Below are 26246 nucleotides of genomic sequence, written 5' to 3'. Positions count from 1 at the left end.
TGTGCAAAGCAGTAATCAAAGCAAAAGGTGGCTACTTTGAAGAACCTAGAATATGACATATTTTAAGTTGTTTCACACTTGTTTGTTATGTATATAATTCCACATGTGTTAATTCATAGTTTTGATGCCTTCATAGTCATGAAAATAAAGAAAACTCTTTGAATGAGAAGGTGTGTCCAAACGTTTGGTCTGTACTGTACTGTAAGCTTCTTCAGGGGGAAGGAGTGTGTGGCACACTCCTTCCCCCTGAAGAAGCTTATGTGAAACGTGCGTTGGGGTTTTTCTGGTTCACCACTCAGGTATTTACTTCATGGCTCTTTAGTGGACAGTTTAGTATAATAGACCTATGTACTCTGTTAGATTTGCATTATGCACTTTATACTTCTTTGTACTGTATCTGATTTGTACTCTGTTCTTATAGCTTGGGCTGGTTATATGTACTAGACACCTATCTGGGGTTATGTATATACTATGTGACATTTCCAGCCTCGATATGTTGAGTGATTAGTGGTGTCCCATGCCGTCCAGTGTGTTTTTCATCCACCACGATATTGTCTTTTATCTGTATTTTATCGTATTTTGTCTCGTGCAGAGACTATAATAAAGCTTATATTTACTACTATATGTGCTAGCACCATTTCCCTTTTTTGGTGTCTTACTTGCACTCTATAGAAGTAGAATGCTGCAAAAACTGCAAAACAGATGCATGTATATATGAGAGAGGCTCAATTGTGGAGCCGAAACGTCGCTGCTACACCATAGGTGAATAAACTTTTTGTATTTTATTTTATCCTGCGTTGGAGTGCTGCTCTTTTTTGCACATTATATTTTGGGTAAGCTTTATTCCCTTTAGCGTGCACCCGGCCATTTCAAACCTTGATCGGCGCTGCCTCCTATTTTGTCTTTATTATATAAATATATATATATATTTATTTATTTATGTGTTATGGTATTTGCAGTATAAAAGTGGTGTGGAGTTCTATCATTCCACTTCTAGTAACCATAAAACAGGTGCAAACTCTCACCTAGCAGAACTATCAGATGCAAATGAGTAGCTGGAGAGAAGTCAAGTCAGAGTCTAAGCCAGGAAAGTCAGTTTGAGTCAAATCAGTACACGAGGGGTTAATCCAGAGATAAGCCAAAGTCAGTCCAATGCAAACACCAATGTAGTATAAAGTTAGCACTGCTAGGCTCACGGACACTCTCATTGCAATCCTCTTAAGCTCCTGTAACCAACCTCGCTGCTTAATAGACAATAGTTCAAGCCTTACACATAATCCAAACAGAGTGAAAGTCATGGCACTTACCAATTTGGAAATAAAGCTCTTTATTGAGGCATGATCACAGGATTTGGAGGATCCTTCACATCATGTGACCATGCCACATTAAAGACGCTTATTTCCACATTGGTGAGTGCCACAACTTTCCCTCTGTTTGAAGTCCAACATCGGCTCACCAGGGGTGCTAGGCAACAGTTGAAAGTAGCACAATGCACAGATGAAGTAAAAAGAGCCTGGACAAATACATATCACAGGCAAGCAACAAATGCCAATTGTAAATTCCCGTCTCGTTCCGGAATTGGATGCCAAGCCAGGATACTGATGGCTCAAAATCCAGACTCACTGATAGGTCAACCAGCCGGGGATTTGCTGGTCAGCATGGCAACTCTTCTAGAACAGATATGCGTTGGATCGTGGGTGGGTAGGTTCCTGACAGATAAGTTGACTATACATTCTATGTGTATAGGGAAATTTGTACTGTGAACTGCAGAGTTACCATTTTATGTTAGGCTTTTTACAAACCAAATGTTTTAAAAATGTGGGCAACATATGGAAAAGTAGGCGATTTTGGCATTTGGCATAAACACTGAATCACCAGAAGCATACTTTTTTAGCATAGGCAACCATGCAGGGCTTTACTCTATTGTTCCCTCTAAAAATGTAAATGTCATCTTTAATGTAATGCGTTGGGAGGTGATTTTTTTTTTCTATATAAATTTGGCCGTGTCCGATTAGTAGGCAGTTGTGGAGACAATTCTTATCAACTTTGAAGGTTAGGACACGAATTGAAACTAGATGCTTTTTGATGCTTATTTAGCGACTTCTCTACAATCCCTGGTAATACTATAATAATTAGAATAATAGTTTTTTTCTTGTGAGATTATTAATTGCCAGGAAGTGGATGTGATCAAACGGACCATCTTATCAAGCATTACTCAAACTATCTAGGCAGCTGTATAAATATGAGAGCATGAATAATTCCCTGATAATTGAGCCTAAGAAAAAAATATCTTGAGTTATGGTGAACCTTGTTTTTGTGATACTTTTTTTTCTTTCCTCTCTTGGTTGTAGTTGTATTATTATGATATGTTATTTTGTAAAATAAAATGAATTTTAAAAATGTCAATGTTAAGTGTACTGGTAGTAAAGTAGTTACAAAAACTGATAGTTTATTGTAATAATGCAACTTATATTGCAGTTTAGAATTTCAAGTCACCGTGATTTACAACCAATATGCATATATTGTGAGCTGTGGAATGAAATGTTGCGAAAGTCAGAACTTTTATTGCTCTTTGTTCTGGTATTATCGTAACCATTTGCTTTCATGTTGTAATCTCAGGATGAACTACAAGTGGGCACCATCTTTAAGGTTCAGATTTCCTGGTCGCATATACAGGTGTTCAAGTCATGGTATTTATCCTCAGTACACATGAAACACACAGTGACGAATCAGGAGATGTGGCTCAGTTTTCAGTGCTGGATGATGCCTAATGAAGATAGATGTATTGAAATCCCTGCACTGTATCCACATAAAGATCCCCTCCCGGGTGAATATTGGCTTTTTCATTTTTCTATTACACATCCATTCAGTGTGAAATTGTGTTTAATGAAAATATGCATGATTATTATTTTCAGTGGTGGAATACACAATTTCTATACATACTGGAGATCAAATGGCTGGAAGGAGCACCGGCCGAATGTACATCTGCATAGAAGGAGAACATGGAGATACAGGAAATCGAGTTCTAAATGTGTCTGACGTTGATATAATTTCTTTTACCAAAGGACAGGTAAATGGTCGGGGACAGCATTATTTGGATCTGCTCTGTAATATTATAATTAGTTGATGTAGAGGGGTGTCCTCCACTCTTGATACCCCACTATGATCCAGAGCAGAGTCATTGCTGATAACTGACCCTTGTTGTGGTTGACACGTCCTATCTGTTACATTACTTTATTTCTCAGTAGCTCATGAGATGGACCTTCAGGGACCTCACATTACACATATTATACTTCAGAATGTGAACACTGCCTGTGCTTTAAAGACTATGGACACCTTTTTGAGGCATTTTTTATAATTTTATGCTATTCATTTTGGACTACAAATCTTTTCTTCAATTGGTTTTCCTTAAAAAAGTTTTTCTTCTACAGCTTTCACTTTTAGTGCATCTGCAGACTCTTGCATTCTGCTTCACAGTAAATCCATCAGAATGTGTAGCCCTTATCTCCAGCTTCCTGCCAGCTCATAAACTCTTCTTAAAGGCTATGTTCACATCTGTGCTTTGGTTTCCAGTTTTGAGATCCAGCAGAGGATCTCAAAACCAGACCAAAACGGTTCAGTTTGATTTAACACATCAGGATGCATCCGTTCTGTTAGGATGCAGTTGTGTTAAATTGAAATGGAACAAAGTCAATAGGTAACGGATCTTTTTTAGGATCCAAAAAAAAACTGATCCAGCACCATTGACTTACATTGTTTTCAGTGACAAATCTGGTTTGTTCTGTTTCGATAACCGGACACAAAACCGCAGCTTACAACGGTTTAGTGTCCGGTCATAAAACAAAATGCTACAGGAACGGAATGCATACTGATGCATCCTGAAAGGAGCATGCCCTATTCCCAATACATTGGCCTTAAACTGAACTGTTTTGGCCCGGTTTTGAGATCCTCTGCCAGATCTCGAAACCGGAATGCCAAAACGCTAATGTGAAGGTAGCCTAAGGTAAAATCTTAGCAAATTAGAAGAATTTAGCTATAATGAGTGTTATATAAGGAAAGTACACGTAAAGGCTATGAGATATTTAAAGAGGATCTTTCCTAAGACTATACTGCCCTATGTAAGAGCAGCAGGATATGAGGTCAGGTTTGTTCTGGTGCAAAAATTTAGACATTTGTCTAATAGGAGTGATCACATTTTTCATAGTTCTATTTCAGCTAAAAGAAGAGCAGACCTGTCCATATGGCATATGCCATGCTGGCCTTACATAAGGCAATATAGTCTGATGACAGTTACACTCTAAAGGGGATCTTTCATCTCTGGCAAGCACTGTTTGGTACAGTAATACATGAAAAGTACAGTACTGCTGCGATCCCTAATTTGGATGACCATCCTCATCCACGTTCTCCCACTTTACTCCCGCAAACCAACCCTGGAATACATTGAGAGGACTACCATAGGCACAAACATAATTGAGAAGATGCTGGAATGAGTTTTCTCAATGTATTCCAGAACTGGTTTGCAGATGCTCAGCTGGAGAGCAAGAGTGGCGGACATTACCACCACACAAACCAAGTAATTGCTTAGGGCCCCAGAGATTGGGGCCCCCTGCTGGCTACAAGTGGCTGGCTGAAAAAAAATTATTAAAGAGGGGGACATACCGCCTGTTCAGCTGCTCCTGAGGGAATAGTGTTCTTCCCATCTGCAGAGCAGTAGCCCAGGCTACACTGCTAAGCTGAGAGTGAAGTTTAGTGGGCCAAGGGTGAATAGCTTAGCAATGTGACAGGGCCCCCAGACATAACTTTGCTTGGGGCCCAAGAAACGCCAAGTCGGCTTCCATGTATGACATACAACTTAGAGATCTGAGGTCTTTAATAGGGGTTGTTGGACCATTAATAACACACTAGGTACAAAAAACACACCTATGACATGCACAATACAATACTAAGAAGAAACAGAACACTTGTCCATATATTTACCATCATTTTAATTGTACAAAAAAAAAAATGTAAACTGTTCTTATCATGTAGTCAGTGCTATCCTCTTGAAATAAAGCTATGCTACTCTTGAATCTAATATTATATATCTATGTTCCAAGTCACGTCTTGGACCACATCAAGGAGTATAACTTGGGATATATGGTATTTCCATTTAGTGAGTGCTGGCGTCCTGTGAAAATGACAAAAATGACATTGCTTATAAGCCGATACATAGTAAAGAAGTAGATTCTTCTCATATTAATCTCACAGGTTTACATTAGACTCAGGACAAGAAATGCGCACAGGGCTACTATTTATTGAGCCACAGGCAAAGCAGCGGTGCTGGTGACTCCTTAGGGGCTGATTACTAGTAATAACATGGACACACATGGATATGAACTGCTAGGTTGTACTTCAACCTTCACATAAAGACTATATAAGGTCTGCAGGAATTCTGGAGAGCTGCTGGAAGGTTTGAACATGGTATTTTGTGTAAAGTCCAACAGCCTTGTGTATGATGTGATATTCTAACATTCATAAGCCCAACAGGGAAGAGAATCCTACTTTTTAGCTGTTATATGAAATAAAAATAGTGTAGCTAAAAATAAGCACCACATATTGGGACACTAATGGTCACTGGTTCATTAAAGGACAGCTGCAGCCAAACCTGTAAATGCAAACTAGACCGCAGTTAAAGGGTAGTCCAGTCAGTAATATTTATTTCTATTTTATTTTTTATTTTTTAAAAGATCTGAATGGCATAAATAACAAAATAAGTGATACCTCACCGATCCCGCACCTCTCCTGTTCAGGCACTTGCCAGGGTCCCACTGGTCTCTACTTCCTGGTCCCAGTTGACACTCAAGAAATGGCTGTTCAGCCAGTCACTGTCCACACCTCAGACAGTGGTTAACTGAGCAGTGATTTCATGGTTGTCGAGGAGGACCAAGAAGTAGAGACTAGCATGGACCCCAGAAGTGTCAGAGTCACTGTTTTAAGAGGAGTTTATACATAAAATGAATGATGAGGAAATGTATGGTTACAAGTGACCTCCCAGATGAGCAGATCAACCAAAGCTTTATTCCTGTGTTAGATGAGAGGAGGAAAACCTGTAACAAATAAGTCAGTTTAGACAGAATATTTAAGATAATGCAGGATTTCTAAGATGTGTTAAAGGGTTTTTCCAGCAGTATCTGATCGGTGGGGGTCCAAAACCCAGGACCCCTGCTGATCCGCTGATTGAGAAGGCAGCGGCGCTTGCAGTAGCGCCACAGCCTTCTCTCAGCAAACCAAGCACAGTGCCGGACATTATATAGCGTCTGAGCTTGGTATGGCAGCTCAGCCCTATTCACTTCTATGGAGCTGAAATGCGCCTAGGCCACGTGATGGATGAACGTGTCATCACATGACCTGGGCAAATCTGGAAAAGGCCGCAGCACTACTGTGAGTGCCAGTGCCTTCTCAAACAGCTGATCGGTGGGGGTCCCAGGTGTCAGACCCCCACCGATCAGATGATGACCTATACAGAGGATAGATCTTCAATTTAAAACTCCCGGGAAAACCCCTTTAAGACTATGTTTAATGGAAGGTACAATGCTCTGCCAGATCCGTCATATGAAATACCACTGATCCAACAGACGACATTGCCATGACTTTTCCCCAACAGACGAGAAAATCAGTGTCTCATGCAACTGCCATTCATTCTTCTTGTCAAATAAGACGGAATCCACAAATAAAGCCTCCAGCACAAATGCGAACACAGCCTTTTTGAAAATGTATGTTTCAATAACCCAAGGGTTAATTATTGGAAGTCAACATTGTATCATTGCTGCATGAAGATAAATACATTAACTAATTATAACCGATTGATCTGCCTTTTTAAAGCACTAGATTCTACAGGCATCTTGTATTAGTCACCTGCAGAGCCTGCAGCAGGGTTCCAAGCAACTGGGCTACCTAAAGCCTCATTCACACGTCAGTGTTCGGTCAGTGATTTCCATCAGTGACTGTGAGCCAAAACCAGGAGTGTAGACTACCCAGACATGAGGTATAAAGGAAAGATCTGCACCTGTTCTGTGTTTAGAACCGCACCTGGTTTTGGCTCAAAATCACTGATGGAAATCACTGAAGTGTGAATGAGGCATAAGACTGTATTGGTTTGACCCCTTATATAACTTTATTAAAGATGATTAAAGGGGCTTTCCTATAAAGAAAATCCACCAAAAGAAAATACACATAGGGCCATAATGTGCATTAAAAACATTTTTAATATCGTACATATATGCTCAGAGATAAAACTGATAAAACTGCAGGGTCTCGGTGACAACATTTCTAAAATACTTGTTAGGCTAGTTTCACACTAGCGCTAAACAGTTCAGAGTGGCTGTTCCAGTAGAACTACAGCCTGCCGGAGTTCATTGCATCCGGCACAGCTGGAAACTCCGACAGCACTGCCGGCCCCCATTGACTATAATGGGACCCAGTGGGGATCCGGACAGTTTCTGACATTTGTGCCGAGATTCGGCCAGAAAAATACTACTGCAAGCAATTCAGTATGCATCAGTATGTCTTCCGTTCCGTCCCTTTTACTGTATTTTGCCAGAGAAAGATGATGATTACTCTTACTGGTAATTGGATTTTCCGTATAGCCTCCACAACGGCACTTCAGCAGGAGGGTACCCCGCCCCCAGGGACAGGAAACGACGTAGAAAGCAGAAGTTTAAATGCCTCCTCCCCATTACCTTCTCCAGTAAGTGGTAAGTTTCCACTGGACTTGGAGGTCGAGTGGAAGGATCTACGATAGGCGCAAAAAAGCAACCAGAGTTTTGCAAACCAATAGGTTTTTATTGTTAATGTGACAACGCGTTTTGGGGTTCAGCTCACCCCTTTTTCAAGTCTAAAAAAACATATACATACAATTATAAGAAATAATATGATAATCATAACACCCTGGAGAGTGTAATAGTTCCAGATGAGAGAGATGATAATAGTAATAAAAATGGTGATATGACCACCAGGAGGTGGTCCTCCTGGTGGTCATATCACCATTTTTATTACTTCCACTCGACCTCCAAGTCCAGTGGAAACTTACCACATACAGTGACCCAGATGGCGGCTTGGCCCTCGCCAGAGGTGAACATGGACGAAATCGGCAGCACCAACCAGCTAAACTCAATCACTCTTACCCGCCTCCATTACAGTTGCACCGAATCTTAGGTGTAACAATAACAGGTGAGCAGAACCACTTTTCCTGTATTTGGAGGCTTGTTTCTGAACTTACTCACCATATGAGCGCCTTTTTCTTCCGTTTGCCAAACTTTGCTTCTCCAGTAAGTACCAAAGGAACCAGGATGATGCTGAAGAAGTAACCTTTTATTTGTAGGGAGATATGAATCAAGTTATAATAGACAAAAGAATACAAGAAAACAATGGGTGGGAAAAACCCAGTGCCGTTGTGGAGGCTATACGGAAAATTCAATTACCGGAAAGAGTAATTATCATCTTTTCCGTACGCCTCCCACAACGGCACTTCAGCAGGAGGAATAACAAAGGAATCCATTAGGGGGGGGGACTGCCGCTGACAGGACTTTTCGTCTGAACGACAAATCCGAATTGGACTGAACATCCAACCTATAGTGGTTGAAAAAAGTGGAAGGATGACCATGTAGCGGCTTGGCAGATCTGAGACAAGGAGGCAGATTCTGCCCAAGAGGTGGAAATCGCTCTGGTTGAATGGGCTTTTAAACCCTCTGGAGGAGTAAGACCCTTAACTGTATAGGCCATTGCAATGGTCATTCTTATCCAGTGAGATATAGTAATTTTTGATGCTGCCTGCCCCCTATTTTGGCCTGCATACTGGACCAGAAGACGGTCAGATTTTCGCAGTCCTTTTGTGGCTTCCAGATAGGCAAGTATGCATCTGCGTACATCCAGATGGTGGAAACGTCTTTCTTTTGAAGATTTTGCCCGTGCGCAGAAGGTGGGTAAGGAAATCTCCTGTTGGCAGTGGAATTTTGAGAATACCTTTGGTAAGAAGGAGGGTTCATGTCTCAATATAATCAAGGATGGATAGGTATGGAGGTCTGCATGAAAGAGCCTGGATCTCTCCCACTCTTCTAGCTGAGGTGATAGCTATGATAAAAGCGGATTTAAAGGACAACAACCTTAGGGGGATTAACTCAAGAGGTTCAAAGGGATGGTCCATAAGGACGGAAAGGACCAAATTAAGGTCCCAAGGCGGAACCATAGATCTAATAACTGGGTGAAGTCTGCTGGCTCCCTTTATGAACCTCTTGACCACATCCAAATCCGCAAATCTCATATCCAAGAAGGCAATAAGGGCTGAAATCTGGACCTTGATGGTACTGACACGAAGACCTTTATCTAGCCCCTTCTGAAGGAAGTCTAGGATTACCCTCATATCTGGGGGAAGAGTCGGATTCCAGGATTCCTTGGCAAATGAAAGGAAGGTTTTCCAAGTTCTCCAGTAGATATTGGAAGTTACTTGCTTTTTGCTAGAGAGCAGGGTGGAGATAACTGCATCAGAGAAGCCCTTGGACTTCAAAATGGAGCGCTCAAATTCCACACTGTCAATTATAGTCGGCAGATTGCCGGATGCCAAGCTGGGCCCTGATGGAGGAGGTCCGGAGACTGTGGAAGAGTCCAGAAGTCCCCCTTGGAGAGGTTCAGAAGGAGGGAGAACCAAGGCCTTTTGGGCCAGTATGGTGCCACTAGGATGATATGGGCTCGTTCCTCTATTATCTTTGCCAGAACCTTTGGTATGAGCTAGAAAGGGGGGAACGCATAGAGCAGACCCAACGGCCATGGACTCGCTAAGGCATCCACTCTCACCGGATGGTCCTTCACCGAGAGGGAATAGAAAAGGTCCACCTGTTTGCTCTTTTGGGAAGCAAAAAAGTCTATTATTGGGACTCCCCATTTTCTGCAGATGTTCTGGAATACCGCTTTTTTGAGGCCCCACTCCCCTGGCCAAATTCTCTTCCTGCTCAGGAAGTCCGCCGGTGTGTTCTTGTCCCCCTTTAGATGGACAGCGGTTATGGACTGGATGTTTGACTCTGCCCAAGAAAAGATCCGAGATGCTATCTGACAAAGGTAACTGCTTCTTGTGCCCCCTTGCTTGTTGAGATATACCACCATGGTGGAGTTGTTGGACAGGATTTTTAAGTTTTGTCCTCGGATGACTGGAGCCAGGGCTTTTAGGGCCATATACACGGTCAGAAACTCTTTGGCGTTTGAAGAAAGGGGAAAGGTCTCTGCATCCCAGGACCCCTGTAACAGCTGACCCTGACAATGGGCTCCCCAGCCTGCCCCGCTTGCGTCTGTTGTTACCACTATCTGATTGGAGAGCTTCCAAGGGACCCCCTTGACTAAGTTTCTTTCGTTCAGCCACCACCCCAAGGAGAGTTTGACCCTTGGAGGTAAGATAACAGCCTTTCCAGGGAGAAGATGCTTTTGTTCCACTGTTTTAGCAGGAATTCCTGTAGTGGTCTCCCGTGAGCCTGGGCCCATCTCACCGCAGGAATCGTCAAAGTCATGAGTCCCAGAAATCTACGTTTCACCATTTTCAGGGGAGAGCGTCTTCTCCATCTCCAGTTTCAGGTGTTACCTTTTGCCCTGGCCTCAGCACCCAGAGTATTCACAAAGATTATTGCAGAAATCTCAGCTTTTTTCCACCAGAAGGGGATAAACTTCATACCTTATTTGGATGATTTTCTCATTACAGCAGCCTCCCAGACTCAATTTCAGTTACACGTGAAGTTTGTCTTGGAGACCTTAAAGGGAACCTGTCACCTCTACTATGCTACCCTCACTGAGCATTTCTAAATGTTCATTGTGTTACCCTAAACATATAAATTACACTTTTAATTACATTTGCAGACGAATTCAATAAGTATTATGCATTTTTGTACTTCCCGCCTTTTATGCAAATTAACATAAAAGAGTCATATCTTACTTGTGTGACCAGAGAAGAGTCATATTTTCAAGCTCTGACTCAGCTCAGGGTAATTAGCATATGGATCAAATAGTTTTTTTTACACAATAAAAGCACACAGAGCTATGGGAACTGGGTATTGCGGATGTGCTAGCGGCCATCTAGCAACCCATGTCCTCAGCTCTATACACAAAATCCAGATGACAGGTTCCCTTTAAGATCCCTAGGTTGGAAACTAAATCTGGAAAAATCTAATTTATCACCCAGCCGAAAGATGACCTTTCTAGGTATTCTTCTGGATTCCAGCCAGATGACCTCTTTTCTTCCAGACAGTGGCGTAGCGTAGGTTGCCAGCACCCGGGGCAAGCCAAGTATTGCGCCCCCAACCTGTGACCACGCCCCTTTTTACAAATAATGCAGTAGATGTCATCTGCAGTCCTATGTAACACCACAGATAAAACAGTGATAACTCCCTGAGTACAGATAATGTAGTAGATGGGTGTGAGGCCCCAGAATTCAGAACACACACAGTGTGACCTGAAGTCTGGGGCGCCTGAAGTCTGGGGCCACGCGTCGGCAGTGTGGCCCAAATTCTATATCCACCCCCCCAAACAGATATTTGTATGGACATAACATACATTGCTATGAAAAATACAGGAGAATACCGCACCATACCTGTTACATCCAGTGACCTCTCCTGTGATGTAGACTTTCCTCAGCATCTTCATTCGGAGATAGGAACGTCATGACACCTTCTTTCAGCCGCGTCTCGTCTCTGTAGAGTTTCACAGAAAATGTTTGGGATTTCTCACTTTACTATCATCCTCAGATAACAGATCTCCCCCGTAGTGCCCATAACTATAATGCCCTCTGTATAATTATAATATATACTGGCCCCTCTATATTATTATTATTTCCTCCTCTGTATTATTATTATTAATATTATAATGGCCCCCTCTGTAGTATTATAGTAATAATTATGCCCCCCCTTCAGCATACAGTCCCATGTAAGATACAACCTTCCCCCTGCCTTCAGCCCCTCCAGCATACAGTCAAATGTAAGACACATCACTCTCCTGCCTTTAGACCTTCCAACATACAGTCCTATGTAAATAATATCACACTCCCTCTCTTTGCCATCTGCCTTCAGCCCCTCCAGCATACAGTCCCATGTAAGATACATCACACCCCTGCCTTCCAGCCCTTCTTGCACAGTCCCATGTTAGGCTACTTTCACACCTGCGTTCGGGTGTCCGCTTGTGAGTTCCGTTTGAAGGGTCTCACAAGCGGCCCCGAACGGATCCGTACTGCCCTAATGCATTCTGACTGGATGCGGATCCGCTCAGAATGCATCAGTCTGGCAGCGTTCAGCCTCCGCTCCGCTCAGCAGGCGGACACCTGAACGCTGCTTGCAACATTCGGGTGTCCGCCTGGCCGTGCGGAGGCAAACGGATCCATCCAGACTTACAATGTAAGTCAATGGGGACGGATCCGTTTGAATTTGACACAATATGGCTCAATCTTCAAACGGATCCGTCCCCCATTGACTTTCAATGTAAAGTCTGGACGGATCCGTCTGAAGCTACTTTCACACTTAGAATTTTTTCTACAATATAATGCAGACGGATCTGTTCTGAACAGATCCCAAGTCTGCATTATATGAGCGGATCCGTCTGGGCAGACCCCAGAAGGATCCGCTCTGAACGGTAGTGTGAAAGTAGCCTAAAATGCATCACTCCCCCTGCCTTCAGCCCCTCCAGCATACAGTCCCATGTAAGATACAACCCCCCCTCTGCCTTCAGCCCCTCCAGCATACAGTCCCATGTAAGATACAACCCCCCCTCTGCCTTCAGCCCCTCCAGCATACAGTCCCATGTAAGACACTTCCCTGCCTTAGCCCCCTCCAGCATACAGCCCCATGTAAAATAATATCACCCCCCTGCCTTCAGCCTCTCCAGCATACAGTCCCATGTAAATAATATCCCCCCCAACCTTCAGCCTCTCCAGCATACAGTCCCATGTAAATAATATCCCCCCCCTACCTTCTCTTCAGACCCCACTAACATACAGTCTCCAATACAAAGAGGATTCCTTCTCCCTTTAGCCCCTGCAAAAAGCCCCCCCAAGTAAAAATAGCAGTCACTATTCTCTTCCACATACTTACCTTCACACTCTGCTCCTGCTCTGTAGAATCTCCCGCACATCGTTAGGCCACGCCCCCTGGATGACGAACACTGACCCCAAGCCCGAACTTCTGTGAAGAAGTTCGGGTTTGGGTACCAAACACGCACGATTTTTCTCACGCGAGTGCAAAACGCATTACAATGTTTTGCACTCGCGCGGAAAAATCGCGGGTGAGGCCTAAGTGAAGTAGAATCGCCTTTGTGGTGTGTAGCAAAGTGACGGGATACACTATGGGTGCCAATCTTTCATTTAATATTTGATCTGTGCTCATTCATGCGCTCACAGAGGTTTGAGTTGTGCGACCGACGTAATACAGATTACACGGACATTGCAATGAATATATAACATTTGAAGTGCGGCAATTCATATCGTGTCTCAATAAAATCGGATCCTTGAATAGTGGTAGTAGTATCTCTTTTTTGCCGTGAGTGATCATCTCACAACATTTGCATCTCCTTATACCACACTGTTCTGACTTATTTTGACAAGGGACATGTAATGCTGCAGAACCCGAAGCAACCAGGCAAAGATCTGAACAAACGTGTATTTATTGAAAACACAGCAGTAAAGCCAGAAATCATACAGAAGTAACGTAGTCCAAATAATAACCTCTGTGGGAAAACGTCAGAGAAAAGCCAGACCAGGCTAAAGTTCATACAGAAGAGTCTGTGAAACCAAATACCTAAGGATGAGACGGTGAAGTATCCAAGGTCCAATCCGAGGCCACACACGGTGCAACTGTAGAGCAGAGACGAGGTTTCCAGAGGCATTCACTAGATGGAGACACACAGAGTTCATGCATGGAACAAACTTAGTGAATCTGAACCAGCATACTCCCAGGTTGTAGAGACAACAGTGAGCACTGATCAGCCAGGGAGATCACTTTTTAAACACCTGCTGGCCAATCACAGAGTGCTGCTTGTCAGAACCTCATAGGTCATCCTATGATCCTACTCATTAGCACCTGTGCAGCAAATCCCTAATCAACTTTGAATTTGTGCACAGATGCTTTATCTGCCAGTGGCCGACGTAGCACATAAGATGCACGCACACTCGGCCGCGCATTCCTTTGCAAATCACCCCTCGGGCGTGCACGCGGATGCCCAACAGACTCGGCACGGGCACGGAATTGTGCCAGCATGGACGCCGGAACGGAACCCGCAGGAGACACCGGAGGCAGGACCGGCAGCGACGTATTGCCATCAGCCCTGCAATTCTGCCTCAGAGATCCCCGCGGCCCTCCCCTCCGGCGCCCATGCGGACGACCCACCGTATCTGCCCACAAGGGAACCAAAACCGCAGACTCCCTTACATTACCTCCCCCTCGAGGAGGCGGCTCAGAAGACTTACCCAGATTCTCACAGAGGAAAGTAGCTACTAATTCCTCCGCATGAACCTGGCGGGCAGGTACCCAACATATCTCTTCTGGACCAAATCCCTTCCAGTCCACTAAATACTGGAGAGATCTCTGGACAAAGCGGGAATCCAAAATCTTATTGACCTCAAATTCCGGCTCCCCTTGAACCTCCACCGGAGGCTGACTCGGCCGTCGATTTGAGCAGTGAAACATGAAAGGTGTTCACTCCTCGAATCGACAGAGGAAGAGCAACCTTGTAAGTCACCCAGTTAATTTTTTGTATAACCGGGTATGGACCAATGAATCTAGGCCCCAGTTTGGCAGATGGTTGACGCAACGGGATGTTTCGGGTGGATACCCACACTGGATCTCCTACCTTAAACTCTTGCTCCGTAGTGCGATGGCGGTCAGCGAATTCTTTCTGTTGTGTCACCGCCTTATGAAGATTCCGCTGCGTCAACAACCAAATGGGCTGTCTATCCTGGAACCATTGATTCACCACTGGACAGTCAGTGGAGGCCCCTGCCAGAGAGGAGAGTCTTGGATCCCTGCCCACCACGCACATAAACAGAGACATCTTGGTAGAGGCATGTTCGGAGTTGTTATAAGCCACCTCTGCAAAGGGGAGGTGAGCTGCCCATTCCTCCTGGCAGTCTGACACGAAACACCGGAGATACTGTTCCAGGGTCTGGTTCCTTCTTTCTGTCTGCCCGTTAGTCTCTGGGTGAAAACCAGATGAAAATTACAGCCTAATCCCTAGACAGGAGCAGAAGGAACGCCAGAAACGGGAAATAAACTGAACACCCCTATCTGAAACAATATCCTCCGGTGCCCCGTGTAATCGGAAGACATGTTTCACAAACAGATCTGCCAGCTCTCCAGCCGACGGCAATCCAGGAAGTGGAATAAAATGAGCCATTTTACTAAAACGATCCACCACTACCCAAATTACCGTACAGCCGGAAGACCTAGGCAGATCCGTTATGAAATCCATAGACACGTGGGTCCACGGGGCCGAAGGAATGGACAGAGGAAGCAAAGTACCAGAAGGGGCGGACCGAGATGATTTACAGCGAGCACAGACACTACATGCTTGGACATAGGCTTTGAGATCAGAAAGCATCTTGGGCCACCAGACATGACGTTTACAAAGGGATATGGTTTTCTTTATCCCCGGGTGCCCGGCCGACTTAGAATTATGCAATTGTTGCAAAACCCTGAGTCTGAAATTTAAAGGCACAAACAGCCGACCTTTCGGTTTGTTAGGAGGGCTCTCCGCCTGTAAAGGTAAGAGCAGTGAAGACAGATCCTCCATTATCCCTGAGGTGTCCAAGGCGGCTACGAAACACCTTGCAGGGATAATGGGTTCTGGCTCAGTGTCATGTCCAGAAGGGGCTTCAGGGAAACAACGGGAAAGAGCATCCGCTTTGACATTCTTGGTTCCTGGTTTATAGGTTAAGCGGAAATTAAAGCGGGTAAAAAAACAATGCCCAGCGGGCTTGGCGAGAATTTAATCTCTTAGCTCCTTCGATATACTCGAGGTTCTTGTGGTCGGTGTAAACCGTAATGGGATGTTCCGCACTCTCTAGCCAATATCTCCACTCTTGAAAGGCCAACTTAACCCCCAAAAGCTCTCTATTACCGATATCATAGTTACGCTCGGCTGGAGAGAGCTTCTGAGAGAAAAAGGCACAAGGATGAAGCCTCTCAGGATCTCCAGAGTACTGAGACAGAACCGCCCCCACTCCGACCTCAGAGGCGTTAACCTCGAAGAAAAAAGGTTGAGAAGTGTCTGGATTAGTGAGGATTGGAGCTGAGCAAAAGGCTCTTTCGTCCACTCAGAAGGGTTCATCCCCTTCTTAGTGAGGTTAGTGAGAGGCAGCACTACCGCAGAAAATTTCTTAATAAATTTGCGATAGAAATTGGCGAAACCTAGGAAACGCTGTAATCCCTTCAGATCTCTAGGCTGAGGCCAGTCCAGGACAGCTGAGAGTTTGGAGGTTTCCATCGCCAATCCTCGTCCAGAGACTATATACCCTAGAAAAGGCAATTCTCTCACTTCAAACAAGCATTTCTCGAGCTTGGCGTACAAGTGATTCTCTCTCAGCCTCTGGAAAACCTGACAAACATGATCCCGGTGAGTCTGCAAGTCTGATGAGTAGATTAGTATGTCATCTAAATAGACAACCACGAATCTACCCAAGAAATCCCGGTGGACATCATTGATGAACTCCTGGAAGACTGCGGGAGCATTACAGAGACCAAAAGGCATCACAAGATACTCATAATGCCCGTCTCTAGTATTAAATGCAGTCTTCCATTCGTCACCCTTACGAATACGTACTAAGTTGTATGCACCACTCAAATCGAGTTTGGTAAAAATCCGGGCCCCTGCCACTTGAGCAAACAAATCTTCAATAAGTGGAAGGGGTACCGATTCTTCACCGTAATTCGATTGAGGGCGCGAAAATCAATGCAGGGTCTCAATCCGCCGTCTTTCTTCTCCATGAAAAAGAATCCTGCCCCTGCTGAAGAAGTGGACGGTCGGATGAAACCCTTATCGAGATTCTCCTTTATATATTCTCGCTGGGCCTGAATTTCAGGCCCAGTGAGATTATACAGATGCCCTCTGGGTGGCATGGTACCTGGCAACAAATCAATAGGACAATCATATGGCCTATGAGGAGGTAACACATCAGCCCCTTCTGGGCTAAACACGTCTTGGAAGTGATGATAGCATTTGGGTAACGCACTCAGCACTCGGCAACACTGGGCAAATGCACCTGGTGAAGCAGTCAGAACTCCACTTGCAAATTTGTCCGGAACGCCAGTCCACAACTGGATTATGAAGTCTCAACCAGGGAAGGCCCAAAATCACAGGAGTGGATGGCATGCCCAGGGTTAAAAGGTTTAAGACTTCCCGGTGACCAGCCCTTACCGTTACCTGCAACCCAGGTGTCATCCACAACGACCGGCCTACTTGAAGGCCAGACCCATCCACAGCGGGGACGAAATGGCTTCTCCCGGTTTGAAGACTGGGATCTGTAGTCGTTGGACCAGAAAAGAGTCAATGAAGTTACTGGCAGCTCCCGAGTCGAGTAAGGCGGAGATAGGATGTTTCTTCCCTTGCCACTCAATAGTAATAGGTATGAGAAGACGACTTCTTTTAAGAGGAGGCAGCAGAGTACCTAGTGGATTCTCCTCAATCTCCATTAGGCTTTGTCATTTCCTGACAATAGTAAAGGACATTTCTTTAGTCGGTGCCCAACTCCTCCACAATATAAGCAAAGACCCTCATTCTGGCAACGAGCCCTCTCTGTAGGGATAAGATGCGAAGACCCCAGTTCTATGGGTTCCTCAGCCGGTTTACTGTGTCGTGGAGATGGGGTGGAAGAAACTGAATGAGAAGCCCACTCCAGACGACGTTCTCGAATGCGACGATCAACGTTGATTGCTTGTTGGATTGCCACATCTAGAGATGATGGAGATGGTAGAGATAATAGTAGATCTCTGACAGGGTCGGAGAGTCCCAACCGGAACCGGTGGCGAAGAGCAGCATCCCCCCAGTTGGTAAAGGTGGCCCAGCGACGGAACTCTGCAGCAAATTCTTCCGCTGTGCGTTGTCCTTGTTGGAGGTGTTCCAGTTGAGTCTCAGCAGTTCGAGTGCGATCTGGGTCGTCATACAAAACCCCCATAGCATGAAAGAAGGCCTCTACTGAGTCAAATGCGGGATCCCCTGTCTGGAGGTTAAAAGCCCAGCGTTGCGGGTCCTTCCTCAATAGAGACATCACTATGCCAATCCTTTGTTTGGTATCACTTGATGATACAGGGCGCAGTAGTTGAGAAACTCCTGCCTATTACCTGAAAAAACCTCAGGTAGGGGTATCTTGGGTTCCACTGGGCGTTCTGCTGAAGTCGGGTAGGGCAAACCCTGGCCTCCCTGGAGAAGGATTTTAAGCTCGTCCCCGACTGTTGCCAGTTGTGCATGGATCTTATTAATATTCACAGCAGAGATGTTTATCCTGTGTTGGACCAAGAGGTTCGCTGCTCCGGTCGATTCCACTAGCTGCTGTTGGATACGATCCATGATAACTGGAAGTTGGGGCTCACTGTTCTGTAATGCTGCAGAACCTCTGTGGGAAAATGTCAGAGAAAAGCCAGACCAGGCTAAAGTTCATACAGACGAGTCCGTGAAACCAAATACCTAAGGATGAGACGGTGAAGTATCCAAGGTCCGATCCGAGGCCACACACGGTGCAACTGTGGAGCAGAGACAAGGTTTCCAGAGGCATTCACTAAATGGAGACACACAGAGTTCATGCATGGAACAAACTTATTGAATCTGAACCAGCATACTCCCAGGTTGTATAGACAACAGTGAGCACTGATCAGCCAGGGAGATCACCTTTTAAATACCTGCTGGCCAATCACAGAGTGCTGCTTGTCAGAACCTCATAGGTCATGCGATGATCCTACTCATTAGCACCTGTGCAGCAAATCCCTAATCAACTTTGAATTTGTGCACAGATGCTTTACCTGCCAGTGGCCGACGTAGCGCATAAGACGCACGCACACTCGGCCGCGCATTCCTTTGCGAATCACCCCTCGGGTGTGCACGCGGACACCCAACAGACTCGGCACGGGCACGGGATTGTGCCAGCATGGACGCCGGAACGGAACCCGCAGGAGACACCAGAGGCAGGACCGGCCGCAACGTATTGCCATCAGCCCGGCAATTCTGCCTCAGAGATCTCCGCGGCCCTCCCCTCCGGCGCCTATACCCCACCGCATCTGCCCGCAAGGGAACCAAAACCGCAGACTCCCTTACAGGACATCTGGCTATTCAGATTTTTTCCTATTTTGGGATAGGAAGGTGCTAACTAGTGATGAGCGGCAGGGGCAATATTCGAATTCGTGATATTTCGCGAATATGTTGTAGAATATTCATCATATATTCACAAATATTCGTATTCGAGATTAAATCTGCAATGTAATATAGAATATAGTGCTATAGAATATAGTGCTATATATTAGTTTTTTCCATCTGAAGTGAACAGTCATTGGCCCACAAGCAACTTAAGCAGAGAGGAATCATAACTTCAGATGGAAAATTTGATAAATATTCGATATAGCGAATATGAAGCACTATATTCGAAATATTTGCAAATTCTCGGAGTTGCGATATTCGCAATAAATATTCGTAATTTGAATATTCGCACTCAACACTAGTGCTAGCATATTTTTAAGTGGGCCTTTCGAAAGGTTAGAACTGTGAGTTTTGGAATATTTTGTCTTATAATAGGATTTTCTGCAAGACTATCCAATGTTTTGTTAATATTTTCCTTATTTCCATGTGTTTTGCATTATACCGTGTAATGTGAGACTAAATTGTGAATGTTTTGAGTTATCTTGTTTACTTATTTTGCTTTTCAAACTATCTTTCTAATTTTCTGCGCGGATTCTTTTCTTCGATACGTCAATCAATTTCGTGGGGTAACCTTTATGCTTAAATCTTTTTCTAAGTGTGTCTATCTGTTCCTTCATGACTGTGACTGTGTCATCAGAGCAATTTCTTCTAATCCTCCTCATTTGACTATAAGGGATATTGTTTTTCCATCTATGATGGTGACAACTACTAATGTTAAGATAACTGTTAGTGTCAACATTTTTAAAATGTGTTCTGGTTGACATTTTATTGTTTATGATGCTCAAGTGTAGATCTAAAAAAATAGCTTCTCTGGGATGATGTTCCAGAGTGAGTGTTAAATTCCAATCGTCCTCATTTATTCCTTTGACAAAAGTCAGCAACCCATCGGCTTCTCCATCCCAAACTAATATGAGATCATCGATATATCTCTTGTAGAATTTAATGTTTGGATGTGTTAGAAAGCCTAATTAGTAGTGATGATTGAGCATGCTCGGCCGAACACCTGTTCGGCTCGAGCATCTCGATGCTCGGCACATGGCTGTACTTGGCCGAATACCGCATGTGCTCGAGTGCCATGCTCGAGTCGCCTTCCCACACGTTTCTTGGATGCTACGCAGCCAATAAACGTGCAGGTAAGTACTGCTCTCACTGTAATGCCAGTAGCCATGTTGGCTACTGGCATTACAGTGATTGGCTGGCCGGAACGCGTTTTCGGGTGCTATATAGCACCCGATGACGCATGTTCGGCTCATTCGTAGTCAGAGAGAGCTGAGCATAGGAAGGATTTTTTTTGTGCGAAAACGTTTCAGAGACCCAAAAGTCCTTGCAAGGACTATTGTGTGTGACAGCAGCAATATATGTTTGTAGCACAACCTGCGCTAAATTGCTCATTGTTAGGTAGAGCTGAGCATAGGAAGGGACAGACAGTGTAAGGAGTGTAATAGGAAGATTTTTTTACAAAAAACTTTTCAGAGACCCAAAATTTCTTTAAAGGACTATTGTGTGTGACAGCAGCAATATATATTTTTAGCGCATCCTTCTCTAAATACCGTGTAATAGGCTGCTGTGGACAGTTAAATTATTCACGCCACATCTCCTGTTTAAAGTGTGCGCATCCAAAAAATATCCAGGGCCACATCTGCAGTGTAACGCGTGCGCTTAAATTTTTTTTCGGTGACATACATTGAACTTTTTCCATAGACGGTGTCAGCTTCTGACAGTGACCTTACCAGGGCAATATCTGAAGTGTAATGTTTGTGCTTCAAAACATTTTCTGTGACATAAATTGTACTTTTTCTGTAGACGTTGTCCGCTTCTGACAGTGACCTTACCAGGGCCACATCTGCAGCGTAATGTGTGCGCTTCAAAAATGTATCTGTGACATACATTGTAATTTTTCCGCATACGGTGTCCGCTTCTGACAGTGACCTTACCAGGGCCACATCTGTAGTGTAACGTGTGCGCTTCAAAAATTTATCTGTGACATTCAATGTAATTTTTCCATAGACGGTGTCCACTTCTGACAGTGACCATACCAGGGCCACATCTGCAGTGTAACGTGTGCGCTTCAAAAATTTATCTGTGACATACACATACAGATTGAACCATATACCCTTTTTTGTGGTGGAAGGGGTGCATGGGAACACAGTGTATTCAATACACCATAAAAGCCACATTAAAAGTGCCTTTATGTTCAACCGCTTTCCTCTGGTGGAGTCGAAAAGTCAGGGGCAAATCAGGCCTTGTTAATTTTGACAGTGACCATAAAAGGGCCATAACTGCAGTGTAACGTGTGCACTTCAAAATTTATCTGTGACATACATTGTAATTTTTCTGTAGACGGTGTCCGCTTCTGACAGTGACCTTACCAGGACCGCATCTGCAGCGTAAAGTGTGCGCTTAAAAAATTTATCTGTGACATACATTGTAATTTTTCCATAGACGGTGTCCGCTTCTGATAGTGACCATACCAGGGCCACATCGGCAGTGTAATGTGTACGCTTAAAAAATGTGTCTGTGACATACACATACGCATTTTGAGTTGACAGGTGGATGCGCTTATCAGTTATTATGTCCCCAGCAGCACTAAATATCCGCTCTGACAAAACGCTGGTGGCAGGGCAGGCCAGCACCTCCAAGACGTAGAGCGCCAGTTCGTGCCATGTGCCCAGCTTGGACACCCAATCAGGGGCGTACCTAGAGCATTTGGCACCCGGGGCGAACCCTTCGTTTGACCCCCCCCCCCCCCCCCCCACCCCAAGAAAGTTAAGAAAACATGCACAAACTTTTTTCAATGTTTTCAATAATATTTATAAATAAAAATAAAACCCCTTAATAAAATAAACCTCTGCACACACCCTTAACGAAATAAACCCATTAACCCCCCTTAATAAAACCCATTAACCACCCCTTAATAGACCCCTTAACCCTTCCTTAATAAAATAAAAACCTGCACCCCCTTAAACCCCAGTATAATAAACATTGGTGACGCAGTGCGCCCCCCCTCCCTAGTATAATAAACATATAAACATTGGTGGTGTAGTGCGCCCCCCCAACACCCTAGTATAATAAACATTGGTGGCGCAGTGTGCCCCCCCAACATAATAAACATTGGTGGGCAGTGCGCCCCCCCTCCCTAGCATAATAAACATATAAACATTGGTGGTGCAGTGCGCCCCCCCCCCCAACACCCCAGTATAATAAACATTGGTGGCGCAGTGTGCCCCCCCAACATAATAAACATTGGTGGCGCAGTGTGCCCCCCCAACATAATAAACATTGGTGGGCAGTGCGCCCCCCCTCCCTAGCATAATAAACATATAAACATTGGTGGTGCAGTGCCCCCCCCCCAACACCCCAGTATAATAAACATTGGTGGCATAGTGCGCCCCCCCCCCCAACATAATAAACATTGGTGGGCAGTGCCAATGAGGGTTAAAAAAATAAATAAAAATTAACTCACCACCTCCAATTGATCACGTAGCAGCCGGTCTCATGTACTTTCTTCAGGACGCAGGACCTGTGGTGATGTCACTGAGCTCATCACATGATACATCACATGATCCATCACCATGGTAATGGACCATGTGATAGAGGCTGGAGCTCAGTGACGTCACCACAGGTCCTGAAGAAATTACAAGGAGACCGGCAGCAGCTACGCGATCAATTGGAGGAGGTGAGTTAATTTTTTATTTTTTAACCCTCATTGCCACTGCCCACTGCCCACCAATGTTTATTATACTGGGGGGGGGGCGCACTCAATGTTTATTATACTGGGGGGGGGGGGCGCCGCAATCAATGTTTATTATACTGGGGGGGGGGGCGCCGCCCCCAATGTTTATTATACTGGGGGGGGGCGCCGCAATCAATGTTTATTATACTGGGGGGGGGGCGCACTCAATGTTTATTATACCTGGGGGGGGCACTCTGAAGATAACTGAGCTGTTAATACAAATACAGGAGGCGGGTGCTGGAATCACATAGCCTGCACCCGACCTCTATGACAGGGAGCGGCACCTGAGCGGTTAACTGCAGCTGATCGCAGCTCCCTGTCACAGAGGTCGGGTGCAGGCTATGTGATTCCAGCACCCGCCTCCTGTATTTGTATTAACAGCTCAGTTATCTTCATTGGTGGCGCAGTGGCCACAGCCCCTCCCCCGGCCCTGTCCCTCTTCTTATTGGCCGCGGCGGCAGCAGCACAGGGGGAGGGAGAGACCATCTGGAGCCCTGCCCCTATCACAGCGCCACGCCTGGGCCGGCCCACTCGCCACATTTTTTTTTTTTTTTTTTTATCCTCAGTCGCGGCTGGCACCCCCCTTGTGAGTGGCACCCGGGGCGGGCCGCCCCCCCCCCCCGCCCCCCCCTTGGTACGCCACTGCACCCAATAGTTGTAAGGCACAGAGGGATCATTGAGGACGCTGACACGGTCTGCTACGTACTCCTTCATCATCTTCCAAATCTTTTCCCTCCTTGTGACATTAGGCTGCGCATCAGGGTGAGGGTGCTGGCGGGGTGTCATGAAACTGTCCCAGGCCTTAACTCCTTAAGGACACAGCCTTATTTCACCTTAAGGCCTAGTTCACAAGAACGTATGGCTTTTATAGTTTTTTGCAGCCTGTTTTTCACGGATCCGTTGTTCAGTTTTTGAGTTCCATTGTGTTTCCGTTTCCTTCCCGTTTTTCCGTTCCGTTTTTCCGTATGACATATACAGTATACAGTAATTACATAGAAAAAATTGGGCTGGGCATAACATTTTCAATAGATGGTTCAGCAAAAACGTAACAGATACGGAAGACATACGGATGCATTTCCGTATGTGTTCCGTTTTTTTTGCGGAACCATTGACTTTAATGGAGCCACGGAACGTGATTTGCGGACAAATATAGGACATGTTCTATCTTTCAACGGAACGGAAAAATGGAAATACGGAAACGGAATGCATACGGAACACATTCCGTTTTTTTTTGCGGAACCATTGAAATAAATGGTTCCGTATACGGAACACAAAAAAACGGCTCGTACACTCGCAAAAAAAACGTTTGTGTGAACTAGGCCTAAGGACCAGGCCATTTTTTGCAAATCTGACCAGTGTCACTTTAAGTGGTGATAACTTTAAAACGCTTTTACTTATTCAGGCCATTCTGAGATCGTTTTTTCGTCACATATTGTACTTCATGACAATGGTAAAATGGAGTCAAAAAAATTCATTTTTATTTATAAAAAATTACAAAATTTTCCCAAAATTTTGAAAAATTAGCAAATTTCCAAGTTTCAATTTCTCTACTTCTATAATACATAGTAATACCTATAAAAATAGTTATTACTTTACATTCCCCATATATCTACTTCATGTTAGGATAATTTTGGGAATGACATTTTATTCTTGGGTGACGTTACAAGGCTTAGAAGTTTAGAAGTAAATCTTGAAATTTCTCAGAAATTTTCAAAAACCAGCTTTTTAAGGACCAGTTCAGGTCTGAAGTCACTTTGTGAGGCTTACATAATATAAACCACCCAAAAATGACCCCATTCTAGAAACTACGCCCCTCAAGGTATTCAAAACTGATTTTACAAATGTTGTTAACCCTTTAGGTGTTCCACAAGAATGAATGGAAAATAGAGATACAATTAAAAAATTTGACTTTTTTGGCAGATTTTCCATTTTAATATTTTTTTCCAGTTACAAAGCAAGGGTTAACAGCTAAATAAAACTCAATATTTATGGCCCTGATTCTGTAGTTTACAGAAACAACCCATATATGGTCGTAAATTGCTGTACGGGCACACGGCAGGGCACAGAAGGAAAGGAATGCCATACGGTTTTTGGAAGGCAGATTTTGCTGGACTGTTTTTTTTTTACACCATGTCCCATTTGAAGCCCCCCTGATGCACCCCTAGAGTAGAAACTCCAAAAACGTGACCCTATTTTAGAAACTACGGGATGGGGTGGAAGTTTTGTTGGTACTAGTTTAGGGTACATATGATTTTTGGTTGCTCTCTATTACTCTTTTTGTGAGGCAAGGTAACAAGAAATAGCTGTTTTGGCACCGTTTTTTTTTTTGTTTTTTACAACATTCATCTGACAGGTTAGATCATGTGGTATTTTTATAGGGCAGGTTGTCACGGACGCGGCGATACCTAATATGTATAAACATTTTTTATTTATGTAAGTGTTACACAATGATTTAATTTTTGAAACAAAAAAATCATGTTTTAGTGTCTCCATAGTCTGAGAGCCATAGTTTTTTCAGTTTTTGGGCGATTATCTTAGGTAGTGACTCATTTTTTGCAGTATGAGATGACGGTTTGATTGGCACTATTTTGGGGTGCATATGAATTTTTGATTGTTTGCTATTACACTTTTTGTGATGTAAGATGACAAAAAATGGCTTTTTGAACACGTTTTTTTTTCTTTTTTTTTACGGTGTTCATCTGAGGGGTTAGGTCATGTGATATTTTTATAGAAACAGTCAATACGGACGTGGCGATACCTAATATGTATACTTTTTCTTATTTATGTAAGTTTTACACAATGACTTCATTTTTTAAACAAAAAAATCATGTTTTAGTGTCTCCATAGTCTGAGAGCCATAGTTTTTTTTCAGTTTTTGGGCAATTATCTTAGGTAGGGTATGATTTTTGCATGATGAGATGACGGTTTGATTGGCACTATTTTGGGGTGCATATGACTTTTTGATCGCTTGCTATTAAACTTTTTGTGATGTAAGATGAGAAAAAATGGCTTTTTTTACACCGTTTTTTTTTCTTTTTTTTACGGTGTTCATCTGAGGGGTTAGGTCATGTGATATTTTTATAGAGCCGGTCGATATGGACTCGGTGATACCTAA

General features: G+C 44.2%; 1 protein-coding gene across 1 annotated transcript in view; it reads left to right on the top strand.

The window, feature by feature from the left end:
* The window catches only part of RP1 (RP1 axonemal microtubule associated), a 595469-nt gene that overhangs the window by 392033 nt on the left and 177190 nt on the right, over positions 1–26246 (top strand). Inside the window, exons 37-38 of the mRNA XM_040433131.1 lie at positions 2620–2827; positions 2916–3070. Of these exons, the coding sequence (XP_040289065.1) occupies positions 2620–2827; positions 2916–3070 (363 nt within the window). The remainder of the gene's footprint in view (positions 1–2619; positions 2828–2915; positions 3071–26246) is intronic.

Source organism: Bufo bufo, chromosome 5, assembly GCF_905171765.1.
Source record: "Bufo bufo chromosome 5, aBufBuf1.1, whole genome shotgun sequence".
In the NCBI taxonomy this organism is placed as follows: Eukaryota; Metazoa; Chordata; class Amphibia; order Anura; family Bufonidae; genus Bufo; species Bufo bufo.
Note: the sequence above shows the minus strand (reverse complement) of the source record. Positions and strands in the feature narration are given on the sequence as shown.